This window comes from Channa argus, chromosome 4 (genome assembly GCF_033026475.1).
Source record: "Channa argus isolate prfri chromosome 4, Channa argus male v1.0, whole genome shotgun sequence".
NCBI lineage: Eukaryota > Metazoa > Chordata > Actinopteri > Anabantiformes > Channidae > Channa > Channa argus.
Window position 1 is genome coordinate 14,647,657 of NC_090200.1, and position 17,080 is coordinate 14,664,736.

Below are 17,080 nucleotides of genomic sequence, written 5' to 3' on the forward strand. Positions count from 1 at the left end.
CATGCCTGAATACTCCAGATGATTCCAAAACATAAAGAACATTTTATTAGTAGTTTTAATCTAGCATATAATAAAAAGATTTTAAAACAATAGAGTCAATTGAATATTTTGATATAAATTTGATATATTTACTGAAATACTTACCTCCAGGCTTTGTTTTGTTGTCTGCATCTTTCTCACTTGCAGCACAGTCCTAGTGGAATTAAAGAGGAGCATTATAGCAAACTATAGCTGTATACTGCAGCTGCTGGTAGTCTTATCTGTACATAATTTCATTTGTCTAATCTCAGTTTAGTTAAATCTTCCAGTAAAATGAACTGCTATTATGTTTCATCTAATTGCAACAAATCACACCAAATGTTTTAAGTATAACAGAACCATCCTGGATCACATTGTTATGCTCTGAGGAATGCTCTCGAGGTCAACTCAATGAGGGCAGTGGCGCAAAACGCCATGCATTACTGGTTTGTTTGAAAGAAATGACAATAGCTTGTCTCCCTTTCAAAAGAAGTTAATCAGTGTCTAAACAGTGGTGCTTGAAGGGTGGTGAGGGGGGCGTGTTGTCTTCGGAAGATGAAGGAGACAAGCTGTTTACTGGGAGCTGAACCAGTGGCAGGTACATCCACAGCGTGAAGGAAACAATTTATCTTTGTAAAAACCTGCCTGCCACAGATTCACTGGGGCCCAGATAAGCAGCCGTTTATCAGCTGTAGTTTCCTTCTAATGTGAAAGAAATTTAGTGATTTTGGTATAAAACCATGAAGGGTGATTTTCATCATTTGTATGGTTTTGTATTTAAAGTATTTCTTAAAAAAAATATACAGTGGTGCAACCTAAAATCAATTAGGTTGCACCTAAATATGGCATTTTTATTAGTGAATTGCTTTTTGTAGTATGTTACAATGCTATAATGCACATTATACAGTGCCTTGAAAAAGTATTAATACCCCTTGAAATTTTCCACATTTTGTCACTTTATACCAACAAATATAAATATATATTTTATTGGGATTTGCCCTGTATTTGGCTCCATGCATCTTCCCATCAACTCTGACCAGCCTGTCCCTGCGGAAGCATCCCCACAACATGATGCTGCCACCATGTTTCACAGTGGGGATGGGGTGTTCAGGGTGATGTGCAGTGTTAGGTTTCAGGCACACATAACATTTTGCATTTAGGCCAAAAAGTTCAATTTTGTTCTCATCTGACCAGAGCACCTTGTTCTACAGGTTTGCTGTGTCCCCCACATGGCTTGTGCGGCCTTCTTATGGTTTTCTTTCTTCTTGCTAAAGACCGGATTTGTGGAGTGCACAACTAATAGATTCTCCCACCTGAGCTGTGGATCTCTGCAGCTCCTCCAGAGTTACCATGGGGCTTTTGGCTCTTTCCCTGATTAATGCTCTCCTTGCCCAGCCTGTAAGTTTAGGTGTATGGGCACATCTTGGTATGTTTGCAGTTGTGCCACGCTCTTTTCCATTTTCAAATGATAGACTGTCCCATGCTCCGTGAGATGTTCAAAGCTTGGGATATTTTTATATATCCAAACCCTGCTTCAAACTTCTCCACATCCTCTTTATCCCTGACCTGTCTGGTGTGTTCAATGGAATTCATGATGCTGTTTGTTCACTAATGTTCTTTAACAAACCTCTGAGGACTTCACAGAACAGGTGTATTTATAATGACATTAAATTACTCATAGACTCATTAACTAATTAGGTGACTTCTAAAATTAACTGGTTCCACTGGATTTTTGTTATAAGTATCAGAGTGCAAATGCACACAAATGCACGCCACACTTTTCAGATATTTAGTTCAAAAAAATTTTGAAGACCGTTTGTCATTTTCCTTTCACTTGACAATTATGCGCTACTTTATGTGTTGGTCCATCACATAAAATCCCCAAAAACCACATTAGGTTTGTGGTTGTAACGTGACAAAATGTGGAAAATTTAAAGGGGCATTCATACTTTTTCAAGGCACTGTAAATACGTTCATACAGTGTGTACACACATATTCACCTGTATGAATGTAGCCAACAGCACACAGCTCATCTCCTGCTGCAGGATGACCTTATTCTGGGAGTTGTTGTAACAGGCTGAGATGAGGGAGGGGAAGAGGACTCTGATGAGGCGTGGGTGGCTGAAGTACTGGAAGGGCAGCTGACACAGTTTCTGCAGCACGCTGGGCTGGCGGCCAGACTGTACTATCACCTGGAACACACAAGGAGCAAGGCCAATCACTAAGCCAGGCAGTGGCACTGTTCGTTGTAAATCACCGCCCTGTGCCCCTCCCAGATGTAAATCTGCCACTAAAACAACACACAAACAGCCATTAGGAGGAGACCTGGGGGGCACAGACTACCATCACACAATTACAGGCTATAAAACATAATGATGGGATGTTTTGTTCCCTGTACCAACGGTAAGAGCAAAGCTGCTGTAATATAAGATTGAAATGAGAAATCTGAACTGATGTCATAATCAGTGGTTAAAACAAGGTCTGTTAAGCTCTTTACGGAACACTCAAACACAGTGGCAGTGCAGGAGTGAAACTCAGGTTAAGAGTGCATTCACAGTGCAATAGGGTGGGAACGGGTGGGGTGGGGTGGCAGGTGACAGACAGGGTGAGCAAACCGCCTTCAACAGCACGGCCACCCCCACTTTACAAAATGAGCAATACCACTAATGGTATTTTTCACCCTGCCAACATCCTGCTCTTCATCACAGCCTGTCAATCGCACACCATCACATCCGGGCCACCAGTATTAAAACCAAATCACTTGCAGCCTCATTTGATTAGAGAGGGTGAATGCTGCAATGGAAGGTCCCAGTTTAATGGTCTGGTCATCTCCCCTGGGTCTGGGAGAACCCTGAACACGATCTGAGAGGCAGAGGGTTGGCAAAACAAAAACAAACAAAATGTTGCTGTACAGGTAAAAGACTATGGGAATCAGGGCTCAATATCAATGGAAACCAGAAGGGCAAGGTGAGGTCCAAGTCGTGGAGACATAAATTCACAAGATTTACAAGATTTTTAAAACACCCTCTCTAATACTCTTCCATTGGCTTTTCCTTTGATAGTGCACTCCAGGTCTTAACAGGAAGATAAACAAAACGATAATTCATCGCTTTTATCAGTTCAAGGTGAAGCTTCTTAAAGCCGCCCTCCACAGCGACGTTCAAAGGGGACAGAAAACAGTGCCATTTCCTGCCATCGTTTGTTTAAAGAATCCATATGGACAGATCAAACAATCGGAACTGCAGCGCATTACAAATACTTAAAAATGTGAAGAGCACTGCATTTATCAACCTGAAGCGCAAATGTTAATTTGTTTCAAGCTAAGAGAACATGCAACAAATCTGCTGTGCGGTTTATGACTCAGTGCAGTAGTGTATTAATGAAGTCTTGAATACAGAGGATGAAAACTGGGCCGTGAATATCCATGTGTCACAGGGAAAGAACAAAATCCCCACAGTCTCACCAACTCACTAAGTGTTTTCCACAAAGGAATGTGGGACTCACTGGACAAATGTGAAGGAAGGGGGGAAAGCAAGCTCTGGATGTTTTCAAAACTAGAGCTGCTTATTTTCAGTTCACATAGTGTGAGCATTTCATGTTACTTTCCACTAAATCCTACAGCATCATATTCATCATCTCTGTTGCAACACACTCAAAGACGAACTGGCATCGCGGGCCATAAATTTATGCAGCACAATTCTTTAGAGAGCCAAAACCATGATTCTGTAGAAGCTAATGTATCTATTAATTTTGTGTCTTAATTCAGGACATTTATGGTTTAGGTACCATTATTTAACACCAAAGAAAAAGTTGGATGTTTAAGCTGGGGCTCTTAGAAGACTCAAGCCACAAATCATACAGCGATCTCATAATCCTCCACTACGCACAGTTCCATCTTCAGCTGCCCAAACAAATTGTCCACCCTCAAGTGCCTGACGCAGAAAGACATAAAACAAAGCCTGGTGGCAGTGAAAGCCTGGAGGTAACAAAGAAACCAAGTACCCTGCCAACTTTCCACGCCTTTACCAGGTGAAGAGCAACAGCAGAGCATGAAATAGTTTCCAATGAGAGATTATACTGCAGCAGTACTTCTCCCAGCTCAGCCTAAGTATCTGCAGCTCAAACCCTTACATCATAAAACTAACAACAAGCATCTGAACCCATGCGTCTGGCCTGTGTATAATGCAGACCCTGTAAAAATTCAAGTGTCTTGGCTGCTCTGTTCTTTCTTAAGTTCACAGAGCTGGCATTTTCAAACAGTGCTGAGTTTTATGACGCTTCCATTACATAACTTCCTCACTATCCTCAATGACAACAGAGTGTGTAAAATTAATGTCCTGAAACGCAAACAAATTCCTGTGAAAACCCATTGTTAAAGCAGAAAACTAAGTAACAGCAGATTAAAAGGAAAAAAAAAATCTCATCCAGCCAAACAATAATTAGCTTGGGGCTTAAACGCTAGATGAGGACAGAAAATGGTATTAACAGCTTATTGCAAATATCCGATTAGATTATTATTATTATTTTTTTGAAATTTAGACAAAAGGAAAGTGACAATCTTGAATGTGTAAAGGAACATCCCTTTATCATAGTGTCTAGACGGCCCAAACACCTCAGGAGGAACCAGCATCAGAGCAGAGCCATATATCTGACACTCGAACCCACAATGTAAACCAGATCCATCTGCCTTACTGATAAGACAAGCAGGTCAACATTAAACACAAAGCCAAGTTAGTCAATTAACTGTTTAGTGCTTCTTTGCAACATTTACAGTGGCTTACTGAGATGTGCACAGGTTGTGGTGTCAAGTGCTGTTGGTCAATTGGGTTCAGACATTGACACAGCCAATCCAATCTCACCTTTAAGGTGACTGTCAGTTTTTTTTGTTAAATTCTATAAAAACCTACTGTTTACATAATAAAGCCTAATAACTCTTTATCAGTATAAGGTGATGCAATCATTCCACCCCAGATCCTACGGCTGATAATTCTGCTCTAAACTAACCAGACAGTGTTACAGACAAATGGAAACAGCTCACTGAAAGGTTTGCAGGGATAAAATGTCTTCAGCTCCATTTAAAGTCAGTTGGACCTGCACTCACCCTTAAAAGTAGAGTGTAAATCATCTACCAAGCTAATAATCAGGCCTTCTCCTGCCAGTCAGTGGAAAGTGTCTCCGTCTGTGTTGTGCTGCCTCTGTTTACTCTGCTGGGTGATACAGAGTGTGCATTCCCCACTGCTGGCTCCCTATGGTCTACATTGGCTGCACTTACCCCGAAGGCAGTGAGGGCTTGGTTGTCTTGGCAGTAATGAACTGCTGAAGGGAACTTTTCAACATCAGGTTAACAGGAATTACAGGCCTAAAGGTTGGCTTGGGCCTGCAGGGCAGAGGAAACGCCTTCGTAGAGAATGGGAAGAAGAGGAATGACCCCACAGATAAGGCTAAGTTCTGATCCACGGCTTGGGAGATGCTTATCGGTATAAAAGATAACAGTTTACCAAGCATAAGCACAGGAGAGTCAGGTAATCTTAGTATTCCTTGCACTGGCTCCTATCACATATAAAAAAAAGGTTCATATGGTTCTGTACCTGAAATAAGACCAGTTTTACTGTGTCATGAGGGCATGCACGTGTGTGGGGCAATTTTCCATGTACTAGAAGAAAAGCAAAGTTTTCTTAGGATTTCCGCACTCAAATTACTTGTCTTTCTAAAAAACAAAACAAAACAAAAAAGCCCACAGGAATCATGTGGGTTAACATGTCAACAGTTTACAATTACAGTCCCGTCAGCTCAAAGATTCAACAGATCATCACTGTGGATGAATCACAAATGAATCACTGTATTTAAAGACAAGGAGATTACCGGTACACATCTCTTCAGGGGAGAAGGAAGAAGTCATGTCAGTCACAAAATAGGTTCAATTTGTTCTTGTTTTTGTTTTTTTTTTTGGTGAAAACGTCTCTATGGACACACCCATTACACAATGAAACATATGGTTACATGGCTCAGTGGTCTCAATGAGCTAAGATACACTTGAAGCAAAGGGGGGGAAAAAAAATACGAGCCTACATATGTCACTCTCCCAATGGCTTTTTGTGTGACAAGCTCAATTATTCATGTACACCAGACCAGAGGGAATACATCACTATTTAGAGTATAGTGCTGCTTCAAAGTTCTGCTTTTTATGAGAAGCTTTATTTCTAGAGGATATATATGTATATAAACAAAAGCTGGTGTGCCGACAGTGAATCAGCAGTCTCTGCGACCGCACAGGCCTCGGGTTGGGACGCTTTTGTGTTCTGCCAATGCTTACATTAGTTTGAGAAAAGCTCAAGCTGCTCTAAATATTCTCCTTAACACTATCCATCTTGGTGCGGAACAGGATGGACACATTCCAGGAACTGGACCACTGGCAAAGATCAACTCTTGGTGGAAGTTGTGTGGATCTTGTTTCCAAGCAATCTGTACAAGGTAAAGGACTGTATTTTGCTTTTTCTTATTGGCCCTGCCCAAGTTGGATGCTGTTGTATCACAGATTAGGCATCACATTTGCAAAATGCAACTCTTTGTTTGCCAAAAAGATTCAAGCATCGTTGCTGTGTAAATGTTGCTGTGGGTATATCAAACACTAAATTTAATCATCAGTCCTTACTCATTTATTTATAGTAATATGCAAATTGGATCTACAATTAGCAAAAAACACTACATTCTTTACATCAGAATTATTAAACTGGATAGAAGCTGAGAAGTGAGCTTAGGTGCTATAGAATGAAGGAGGAACTTTTAATTAGATGAAAATAAAATAGGCAAATTAGAATCACTAATCAGCCTATAAAATGCTGCAATGAGGGTTGATGCAACTGTGCAGACATAAATGACATGTCAGACGTAGGAGAACAAAGCTGAGGCTGCTAGTGTGGGTTAGACGTAAAACAATCAAAGCCCAGCCAACTGTAGCATGGATAATCAGGGGCCCTGTAGACGGGCCATGCATGACAGCCAATTAAACAGCAGCCAGGCCTGCTCCATTGCATCCTGCTCACTTGTTCCCTAAGTAGTTGTAACACTGGGGCCAGCATGCTGCTCGGCTTTACCAAGAGGTAACAATGGGTCACTCTGTGAGACAACAGAGCGATCAAAAGGAGAAAGGTGCCAAGGCATAAATCTTTCAAAAGGTATCTTTTGTTACAATTACTATACTACACCTTTTTTCTGACAAATAATATATGAGCAGAACAAAATAAAGTTTACCAAAACTTTGTTGTTATCTGAACAGAGAGCTTCTCACAAAAGGAAAACTTTAAATACAACTTATAAATAAACAGTGGATTGACCAAAAAAAAAAAAAAAAAAGTTTTTATAGCAACTGTTTCACATGTTAAGAAGAACTGAAACAAATTGACTAATTGATTAACATCTCTTCTGGAATTTGTCACAACACTGGAAATTTAACATAATCAAACCACACAATCAATTAAGCTATTAACTGACGTTGGACTAATCAATAACAAATCAAAGTAAGCTTTACTATAAAAATATATATCAGTGTGTGGAATTGTATTGTATTGATAATTTAATTTCTGTGTAGACAGTGCAGGCTTCTGCTGGTTTACCTGGTTGTCCGGGTGGTTAACAGTGAAGTATCCCACACAAATGATGACTTCGTGAAGCAGCTCTTCGGAGGAATGTTGGCTGCAGTACCAAAGCAGGGAGCTAACAATGTGCCGGAAAGCTAGAGACAGGCCCTCGGCACCTAGAACAGACTGGCAGGTCACACACACAAAACATGTTACGGAGTTAATTAGCCATAAATTGTCTGTGATTGTGACTATAATGAGGTTAATGCGATAACAATGCAAATTAATAAAATGTTATATGTCGTGCTAGTGGAAACACACAGTATAAGAGTATAAGCAATTCAAGCAGGTCCCACCATAAAATACCTCAATCCTGTTTGAAAATGAGATGCTAGGAGCAGCTCACAGACAGTATTTATTAAACATGTCAGTGTGACAGAGCACCATAAAGAGTTTGGGTGTGTGACCATTGTAACATTCATTTATGCAATACTTGAGAAACTAGACATCATTTTCCTCACAATCTATGCAATTTGGAAAACAATAAGTATAATGTAACTATATATATATATATATATATATATATATATATATATATATATATATATATATATATATATATATATATATATATATATATATATATATATATATATATATATATATATATATATATATATATATATATATATATATATATATATATATATATATATATATATATATATATATATATATATATATATATATATATATATATATATATATATATATATATATATATATATACACACACACACACACACACACACACACACACACACACACACACACACACACAGTGATTTATATTCTGAATGTGAACTTTTGTTTTTTCTACATTTATTTTTAAGGATAAAAAACAAAACAAAAAAAAAAAAGTTCAAGCTCTGTTGAAACCAAGGTAAAACAGTTTTTTCTGTGTTGAACCCTTTTAAAATTCACAACATAATACTGGGAACTGATGCAGCACTTGAATGATTTAATGGCCGAAATTCTGATCATCCACCCACTGCAGTGTGTATTAGCCTGTGCAGTCACTTAATGTGAAACACAAGGTGATTACAACTCCTGGCCAAAAAAAACATTATTTAAAATGTTCATAAAACTCCAGCAGTGAAATGCTTTCATTTCCAGCTGTTTTGAGTTGCCTGAAAGTGGCGGGTCAGTGAGAGGAAGCTGCTTCAAAGTAATTACCACAAGACATTAAAATAATTAACAGCATTCTTGCTTGCTCTTGTGTCGTTCTGTCTAAGCAGTGACTTAGCACAGTGAAGCTCTCTCCTCCTTGGGGTGGGTAATGTATGACCCAGCATACAGTGCAACTCTGACAACTGACCTGGGGTCACCTGTGTTTATGTCCACAGGTCAGCTTTGTCCTGAGGAGAGTAACTCCTCTTCTAACAGTTCTTAAGAAAAATAACTAGCATTGATCTAACCATGCATGGAGATTTATTATATCCAGGGAGGACAATTAAATATTTGTAGGCATTTTTTAAGAATGGACAAAACTACATTTAGACAACATTTAAATTTCAATCTACAATTTACTCAAACATAAGTTACGTAATGCTAAGGCACCAGCTATTCCTACAAACCAGTACAAACAGGAATACAGAAAACAGACAAAAGAAAACAGACAAAAAACATTCTGTCACCAATGTGCAAAATCTGCTTTGTGAAAAATGCAAACCAAATATTATTTTTTTCAAATATATACATACTTGGAAGGCACATAGGTCAAGCAGGGCAAAACTGTTGAGGAAGCGGATGCCTTGCAAAGCCACCTGGATGACCCCAGGGCCGTAGGGTTCCTGACTTTGGGAAGCAGACTCCGGTAAGAAACTGTGGAGCAGGATACAATACAGGGTGTGCACCACTCCCACCAAGTCTGTCGACTGCAACAAGGCTGTTAATCCAGTCGGGTCCTGGCGTTTATTGTCAAATATGCTATGAGCACTGGAGAGAAAGGAAGTGGATATACAAGTTCAACAAAATCAAAAATAAATGACAGTCTTCATTAACAAATACTGATTTGTGCCTTGATGCCGATTTTTTCAACAATATCAGCTATTGACCTTAAAAGCTAGAGGTAACTGCCCTTAAAGTAAAAGATACTACTGTACCATGGTAGCAATGCTCTATTACCTGCATTAACAGGCTGCAGTGGGTGGAAAAACACCAAGTTTAAAATGTGTTGCATACTGACATGTTGGATTACAGCTACCCTTCATGTGCTTCTCGGCTGTTTGTGGAATTACAATTTTTCCATTCTCTGCTTGCCAGCAGCTTTCAATGTTTCACTTAACCAGTAGAAATCATTGCCAGCCTGTTGGGGTATTGCTGAGAGTGGAGCATTCAAAATTCAAGATTGGCTTTCCCAATCCCAATCCAGCTACTGTAAACATAGGAATGCCATGAGGTGAAGCTCATGGTAGTGGCTCCAACCTTCCAAATGCAGTGAGCTGGCTCCGAGTGCTCAGGCGTGAAAGGGTTGCTTTAGAAGATTCAAAAGACCTAAATGATGCCAGTGTTGTTTAAAGAGACTGGTAACATAAATTTCTTTTATATCACATTCAGCAACAAGAACAGGGCTACTGAGGTTTGCACTTATGAGATAAAGCTTGCGTGTACAGAAAAAGACTTTATTAATTTATAATAATAAATCAATATTTTCTAAATCCCTGTGTAAATTGTTGTTAAACAGCGTACGTAGACGATAGTGCTGCTACAGGGGTTTCAGTAGCTTTCCAATTTTCAATTTCAAATGTGGCCAGGAGGCACCAAGGATTAAACCACCAATCATAGGGTTTAACGGAGGACTGTCTTACCAAATGAACAACAATGAAAATGAACACAAAATAATTTTAGGGACACCGTAAAACCTCAGTTCACTGGACAACACATTCAGGATAAATGCATTATCTGACTTTCATTACTGATTACCTTTATTACTGATATCAAGCCATTTGACTCGAATTGCATAAAATTACAGTGAAAATGTTTGACTAGTACAAACAATTTAAGATTATGGCAGCAGCAGCTATGATTTGCTGCAAGACCGAATAGAGGGGGTGAACTCTTGATGGAACCTACAGTGCATGCTGATACTTGATGTTAGCCAACAGGCTCTGCATGAAATATGCTGCTAGGCAAGAACACAGCCTCCTAATTCCATTATAATCCCCTGACACAGCAACTGGCATGGCCAAAATATTCTACAAGCCCACGGAGCATTCTTATATATGACACACAGAGAATGTTGGCAGGGCAGAGCTTGCTGGCTGAAGTAGTGACCGTTACACTGGTTTCATTAAACCTGTGTGATCTGACAGTATTACTTTCTCACAGATATACAGTGACAAACACAGGAAGATTGTCCTACTATGGCTGTCTTCTATGATGGTGTTAAGCAGCTGGTCATTGTTACTGCAGCACCTTAACAAGGTGCTGGAGTAACACAGAAAGGCAATAACATTATTTTGAAATAACAAGCTGCAAAAAAAGGTTTGAGGTGTTTGCATAAGTGCTACACAGATAGCATAAAACTGAAAAGAAAAAATCTTATTATTGTTCAAATTTTATGACATAGATGATCCGGGATTGCTAATTTCTCAGCTTCTCTTTCTTTTCGGTAAGGAATTGCGGTGCTGATGTGTGACTATGTGCTTAGACTCTGTCAGCGGCACCACTGAACCTCTCTGAGTGGGGGTCACCATAGCACACGTGGGTGGGCCTCCCCCCCACACCGCAGGCTAAGGTTTACAGTGAGTGACAGAGATAGGCATCTACTTGACCCAGCGCTCTATCTGCAGTAACGACAGCTTAACCAACTAGCTGGCTAGAGGAAACGACCTGCTGGCTGATTGAAGAGGAACCACAGCCTTCTTTGACTGGGAGCTTTTATGGATCCTTCTGATCCTCCTTCTGGATCAGAAGGATGCCATCAGACACGGACTCTCTGTCATTAGATGCAAAGAGAGATGTGTGTTTGTCAGAGGAAGATCACAGAGAAATGTTTAGGTGGGTAACAGAGAAATAGACATGCTCACCGTCCAGTTACGACAAAACACAGCTTACACATGCTGTGCAGCAGAGCGGAGGCTTGCTGGAGGAAAGCACACATCTTCGGATGTTCGTCCACAGGACTTTGGACAGACAGGAAGCACCCATACAACTTGTCAATCAAACCCATGTTTACTACATAGCTGCAGAAACAAAACATGGAGAAGTTATAGCATTTTTTGAAAAACATTAACCAAAATTTTGCATGGGTGACTTCGTTTGTAAAGAGCTCATCTTATCCAGGCAAACAAGGCCTTTACTGTGCATACTTCCACAGCACTGTTGCTGAAAGCAGATACCTCACCTAAGCCCTCTACTCTTGCGATTACTGTGATATCTCCAATTTGTCTCTGCCAATGACAGGTCTCATGATCATGTTCCCTGTACTCTTTCAGCCACAAATCACTACTAATAGTGTCATTAAAGGGCTGTTGTGGCCCCTGTCTAAGCCCAGTTCTGTGCCCTTGACACTCTAGTGACCTGGGGCTGTCTTGTCACAGTTCCAAAATGCAAGGACCTTTAAGGTTGGGCTCAGCTTTCGAAACTCCAGAGTGCTACAGATGGCAATCAAGTTTTTTAAGATGCCAATATAAATCACTGTGAAACCACTGTTCCTCATCTTTGATTCTTCTGCATATATGCTTTTGTTAGAAGTGTCACTCATTCTGATCCTTTAGGCAGGCAATTACAACAGTTGTTAACCTCCACTACAGGTCAACTGACACTTGAGCCAAGTCCTATTGTTTTGATTTGATAATTTTCCACATCTTTACTTGGGTTGAAAGGATCTTTCCACATATTAACTGCTTTGTCCAATAACTGCACTCTGATAGCCTACTTGGTGGTCAAATTTGCCCCTTTTGTTTCTCATGTGCGCATGGTTTGAAAACATTTACAAAATTAGACGACCAAAAGTCCTGAAAGAAACTAGTGTGAGGAAAACAAAATAATAACATTCTTAGCTTGGCATAATGCGAGAGTGTTGCAAAAGCTAAAAATGTTTTGATCTTTTGCACTTACTTGCTAGCATATATATTATACAAGGCAGTTAAGGTAAATCTTGTGCTGGTACGTGGGATAACTAGTCTGACGACATTATTTTTCTCAAACCCTCCCCTGTCTCCAGGGTTACGACTGGGTCAGTGGATGAGAGCAGTGGGCCTGGTCAACTGCTTTGTCCATATGAATCATGGTCTGTGGGAGGGATGGTGGAATGACTGCCCTCTTCCACAAGGCTTCATCAGACTGGGCCTGTCTTTACTCACAGGCCAAATTTCTCCAACACAATCCACCTCCTACAACCCAGACCCACATGGGTAGCGCCAGGTTCAAGAGGACTTTTCAAAGCTGTGGAAGTGCTCTTTGTTTATGCTGCTCTATGCCTCAGAACTGAACATAGTTAAAATGGGGCTACGAACATTTGGAAAAAGTACAAACTGGCAGGCTACTCCCATTCTAATAAGACACTAGTTGAACAAAGCTGATATTTTGTCAGATTACTATTATTTTTTTTTTTTTTTACATAAGCCTCCAGTGAGAAAAGTTGAGGCTGACCAACTCTCAATCCAGTGAAAGAGAGTATAAGGAAGCACAAGAAGTATGAGAGGTAGAATAAGTGCTAAAGTACCACCGAGCATGGTTTAAAAAATAAATAAAAATATTACCTGATTAGGTCTTGTGCACGAGAGTTAAAGGGCTCTGTAGCAGAGCTCTTGACCTTGGCATCTGGGGAGGAAATCCATGAGTTTTCACCCTGTCCAGACTCTGAAATATGTGGCCATAAGGACCCCAGGATGGTAGCAATGGTCTGCAGCAGGCCCGTTGTCAAAGCTTCAAAGACTTGTTTATTCACACTGCGTCCAAAGATGGACTTATCCTCATCCGGGACATATAGCTGCAAGAATGAAAAAAAAAAGGGGATGCTTTTAACACCTTCTATAAAATATACATTTCTATACTAGGTTTCACAAATGACAAAATGCTGGGATAAACAAGTTGAGATGTACTATGATCCAGATATATGTAGTAACAACTAAACAAATGTAGTTACGCATGCATTTCTCTTATTTGTATTTCCCAACAAACTTTATGAAACACAAAGCAAATTTAAAATATAGTGCTGCTGCTCAACGTCAAGACTTTTGCAAAAGTAAAACCTCCTCATTTGGAGTAATGGTTGGGCTGAATGCTGACAGCATAGGTAAATCCACCGACATTCTCAACAAATCTAATTAAATGTGGACATGCTCATATGGCAGCATTACCCCCACTGCTTTACTCCATTGCAGAGTACTTCGCATACCAGAACACAGACATGTGAATAAATACACAAAAATTATTAAGACACAATAACATTTGCAATGTGTGTTTGAAAATATTACAAAGTGTAAAGTAAATCACAACTCATCAAAGACTGCGTGGGAGCACTGTTGAGTCCAAATCTTCCCTGGACACATGGAGAACAGTTAGTTCGTCTCCTACAGTGCTGTTGGATATGTCAGTCAGCAGAGCAGCTGCTGGGGTATGTTTTATATAAACTGAGGCGTACAAGCTAACCTCTCCCTGTGTGCCCTAAGGAAATATGACTGCTTTGGCCTGGAACTCTGCTAGAGAAGGAAGCCCCAGTAGAGTTCATGCATGTACTGCAACCCACTGCCTTGTCCTGGCTGTGCTTTGAATGTGGGCGGCCCCAGCGAGCCGCCACTGTTAGATGTTTGGAGTTGGCTAATGTTTACAGTCCTTCTACAGAGTGCTGAAGGATACGGGCTGACATGTTGCCGCAATGCAGCCTGCCTGCCTGTGTGAGCTCTCACATTCCCTCAGTCAGGAGGTATCTGTAGAGGTTGGGCAATGGTTCATTACTCGTTAGCTTGTGTGTTGCTCTGTCTTTCGTTAACACTGTGGCAGGAAGAGAAACCAGCTTAAAAGCAGAGTTTTCTCTGTGGTCAAGGTATTGTATGTCAACAGATAAATTTTAAGAAAACAATAAAAGGGGCAATATAGAGTCAAAACCTATAGATCTGGCTACGTTAGACATACTCGCTTTGAATACAGTGTAAACATGCATGTCTGTTTCATTTAGGAAATTTTATCCATATTGAAATAATGCTATTTAATCTAACTGAATAAAATATAGATGCAAAGACTTACTGTTAGTTGATGCAGCAGCAGGTCCACGAGGAGCGCTACCTTGTTGCTAAACAGCACATAGGAGCAGTTGATGGGGCAGCAGGAACATGCCAGGAAGTAGGAATTTACAGCAGCACAGAGAGATCTACCACAGAAATGACATGCTATTATTAATCCCAAGTTGAAAAACAGACACACACACACACACACACACACACCTCACAATTCATTGAGAAAAGCTACTACTGTGATTCTTCTCTAGTCAAAAGCATATCTCACTGACAGCACAAGTAAGGAAGCCATTTGGGGAATAAAACACTCATATCAGCAACTTATGTAGAGACTCCCTTTGCTAGAGACTTGTTCAAGGGAGCTGAACACAATCGCTGTCCCATCTTGGCTGAGATAATGCTGCATTTCCGTTTCAGAGATAAAACTATTCCTCTCAGCAGCTTCTCCCAGCCGCCAGGCTGTGGCCAACTTTGAGCCAGCCAGCGTGCCTCTGTATTATGTCTGCTCTAAAACAAGCCACAGAGAAGATTAATGCTTCAGATAAGTGACCAATCGTCCTGCTGCGACTACTACTCCCACTCACCCCCGTTTCATCAGTTAATATTTCTTGACAACTGTATATTTTAGCCATTGGTGAAATGGCGTGTCCTATCTGTTCACTAGAAGAATGGAATCCGCCTCTCCAGAGCCAAAAGTAGGCCATGTTTATTTCAACTGGTAAACATTTTGATATCTAGCGAAACCTTCACATCTGCTGTGTGTTTTCAGTCAAACCACACTGGTATAGTAATGCAAAGTAGATTAGGGTGAGGCGGAACCAGAAGTCTGTCAATAACTTGCCCCAGTCTTTACTCAGCGTATGCTAGTGTGAAAATTTGTTATTTACCACTTCATTACTGACACAGCAGTGTTAAGCTGCTAGATGTGGAATGTGGTGTTAATGTGAGAAGCACTATGATTTGAGAGATCACACAATGTCTAAATCTGACATCTAAGCTTACTTAAGTCTACCAAAAAGGAAAGGAGGGAAAAAAAAAAAAAAAAAAAGAAAAGACTTAAAATGAGCTTTCTTGTAATTTTGCAGTACTGTCAGCCAACTATAGATACTATACTATACTGACAGTAATTCTGTTAAAGCATTAAGACAGAAAACATAAGCCATAATGGTTAAGTGCACTGATGGAGCAGCCTGGGTGGAATGGGGCCTGAGGTAACATGAGATCCCAAACAAACTCTGCTTTGTGAGCAACCATGTAGCATCAGGACACTGGTTCTCTAGTGAACATGAGACAAAGGTCAGCTTCTATACAAAAAAACTAACTGACAACTCAAATACTTTTCTTCAAGATTAGGTTAGGTTACAGTTGTGGTATTTAAGATTATGTCCCCGTTCAGTAACACAGTGCATAACAATAGGAATATCATATGACCTACCAGAAATTAAATGATGAGGCAGGACTGACTTTGTGAAAGCCAAAGAACAGTTTCAGAACAGCCTGATCATCTTGCTTAATGATAACGTTCAGATTGCACCTGTGACAATTGAGGTTTTCTACATCTTCCTGCCAAACGTTTGCTGTACTATACACAATGAATAAGAATAAGAATAAATAGAAAACAAAACAAAAAACTAGTAGTATCAGTAGTGTCACTACTGCACTGAGAAAAGCTTCAATCCCCCTCGGAATGCTGCCATGCGTGTGCTAAACTGTGTGAAATGGGATATTTAATCCTTCCTGCAAAAAAGGAATGATAAGGAACTTTGAACTCTGGAGTACTTATAAAGATTTAGGAGTTAAGATCAGTGGACTGGAAAGACAATTCAATGTTGATGAAATTTGACATGGGACTAGGTTGTATATTATTGTTTCCTCTTTAGGTGTTTTCTGCCAGTAAAGGCAAAATTGTTCTGCCATGAAAAGCTTGACAAGGGATTTAATTTGAATGCATTTCCATTTTGTGATACATTTTGTTTTGTTTAGTTTTGAAATGTTGAGCAACTATTGTGGTACGTTACATAGTAAACTTATTATGCTGTCATTTAAATAAAAAACAACAAACAGTACACTTTGTTACATAAAATAGCCAGTGAGATGATGTTTTTTGACATTGTACCTTACTCTATTTCTATTATTTGGAATTTGGAAGTATTATTAATATACACGTATATATATATTCACACATTGGAAAAACATAACTGGTTTTCACTTTAATTCAGTGGGTAAAAGCACAGGACTGTA

The 17,080-nt window shown here is 39.8% G+C and overlaps 1 protein-coding gene across 3 annotated transcripts in view; it reads right to left on the reverse strand.

The window, feature by feature from the left end:
- The window catches only part of scaper (S-phase cyclin A-associated protein in the ER), a 54,804-nt gene that overhangs the window by 820 nt on the left and 36,904 nt on the right, over positions 1-17,080 (reverse strand). For all 3 annotated transcript variants that reach the window (XM_067501318.1, XM_067501316.1, XM_067501317.1), the window contains 7 exons: positions 14,850-14,973; positions 13,364-13,593; positions 11,687-11,842; positions 9,359-9,593; positions 7,632-7,781; positions 2,019-2,210; positions 145-193 (listed from right to left, as the gene is read on the reverse strand). In XM_067501318.1, the coding sequence (XP_067357419.1) occupies positions 145-193; positions 2,019-2,210; positions 7,632-7,781; positions 9,359-9,593; positions 11,687-11,842; positions 13,364-13,593; positions 14,850-14,973 (1,136 nt within the window). The remainder of the gene's footprint in view (positions 1-144; positions 194-2,018; positions 2,211-7,631; positions 7,782-9,358; positions 9,594-11,686; positions 11,843-13,363; positions 13,594-14,849; positions 14,974-17,080) is intronic.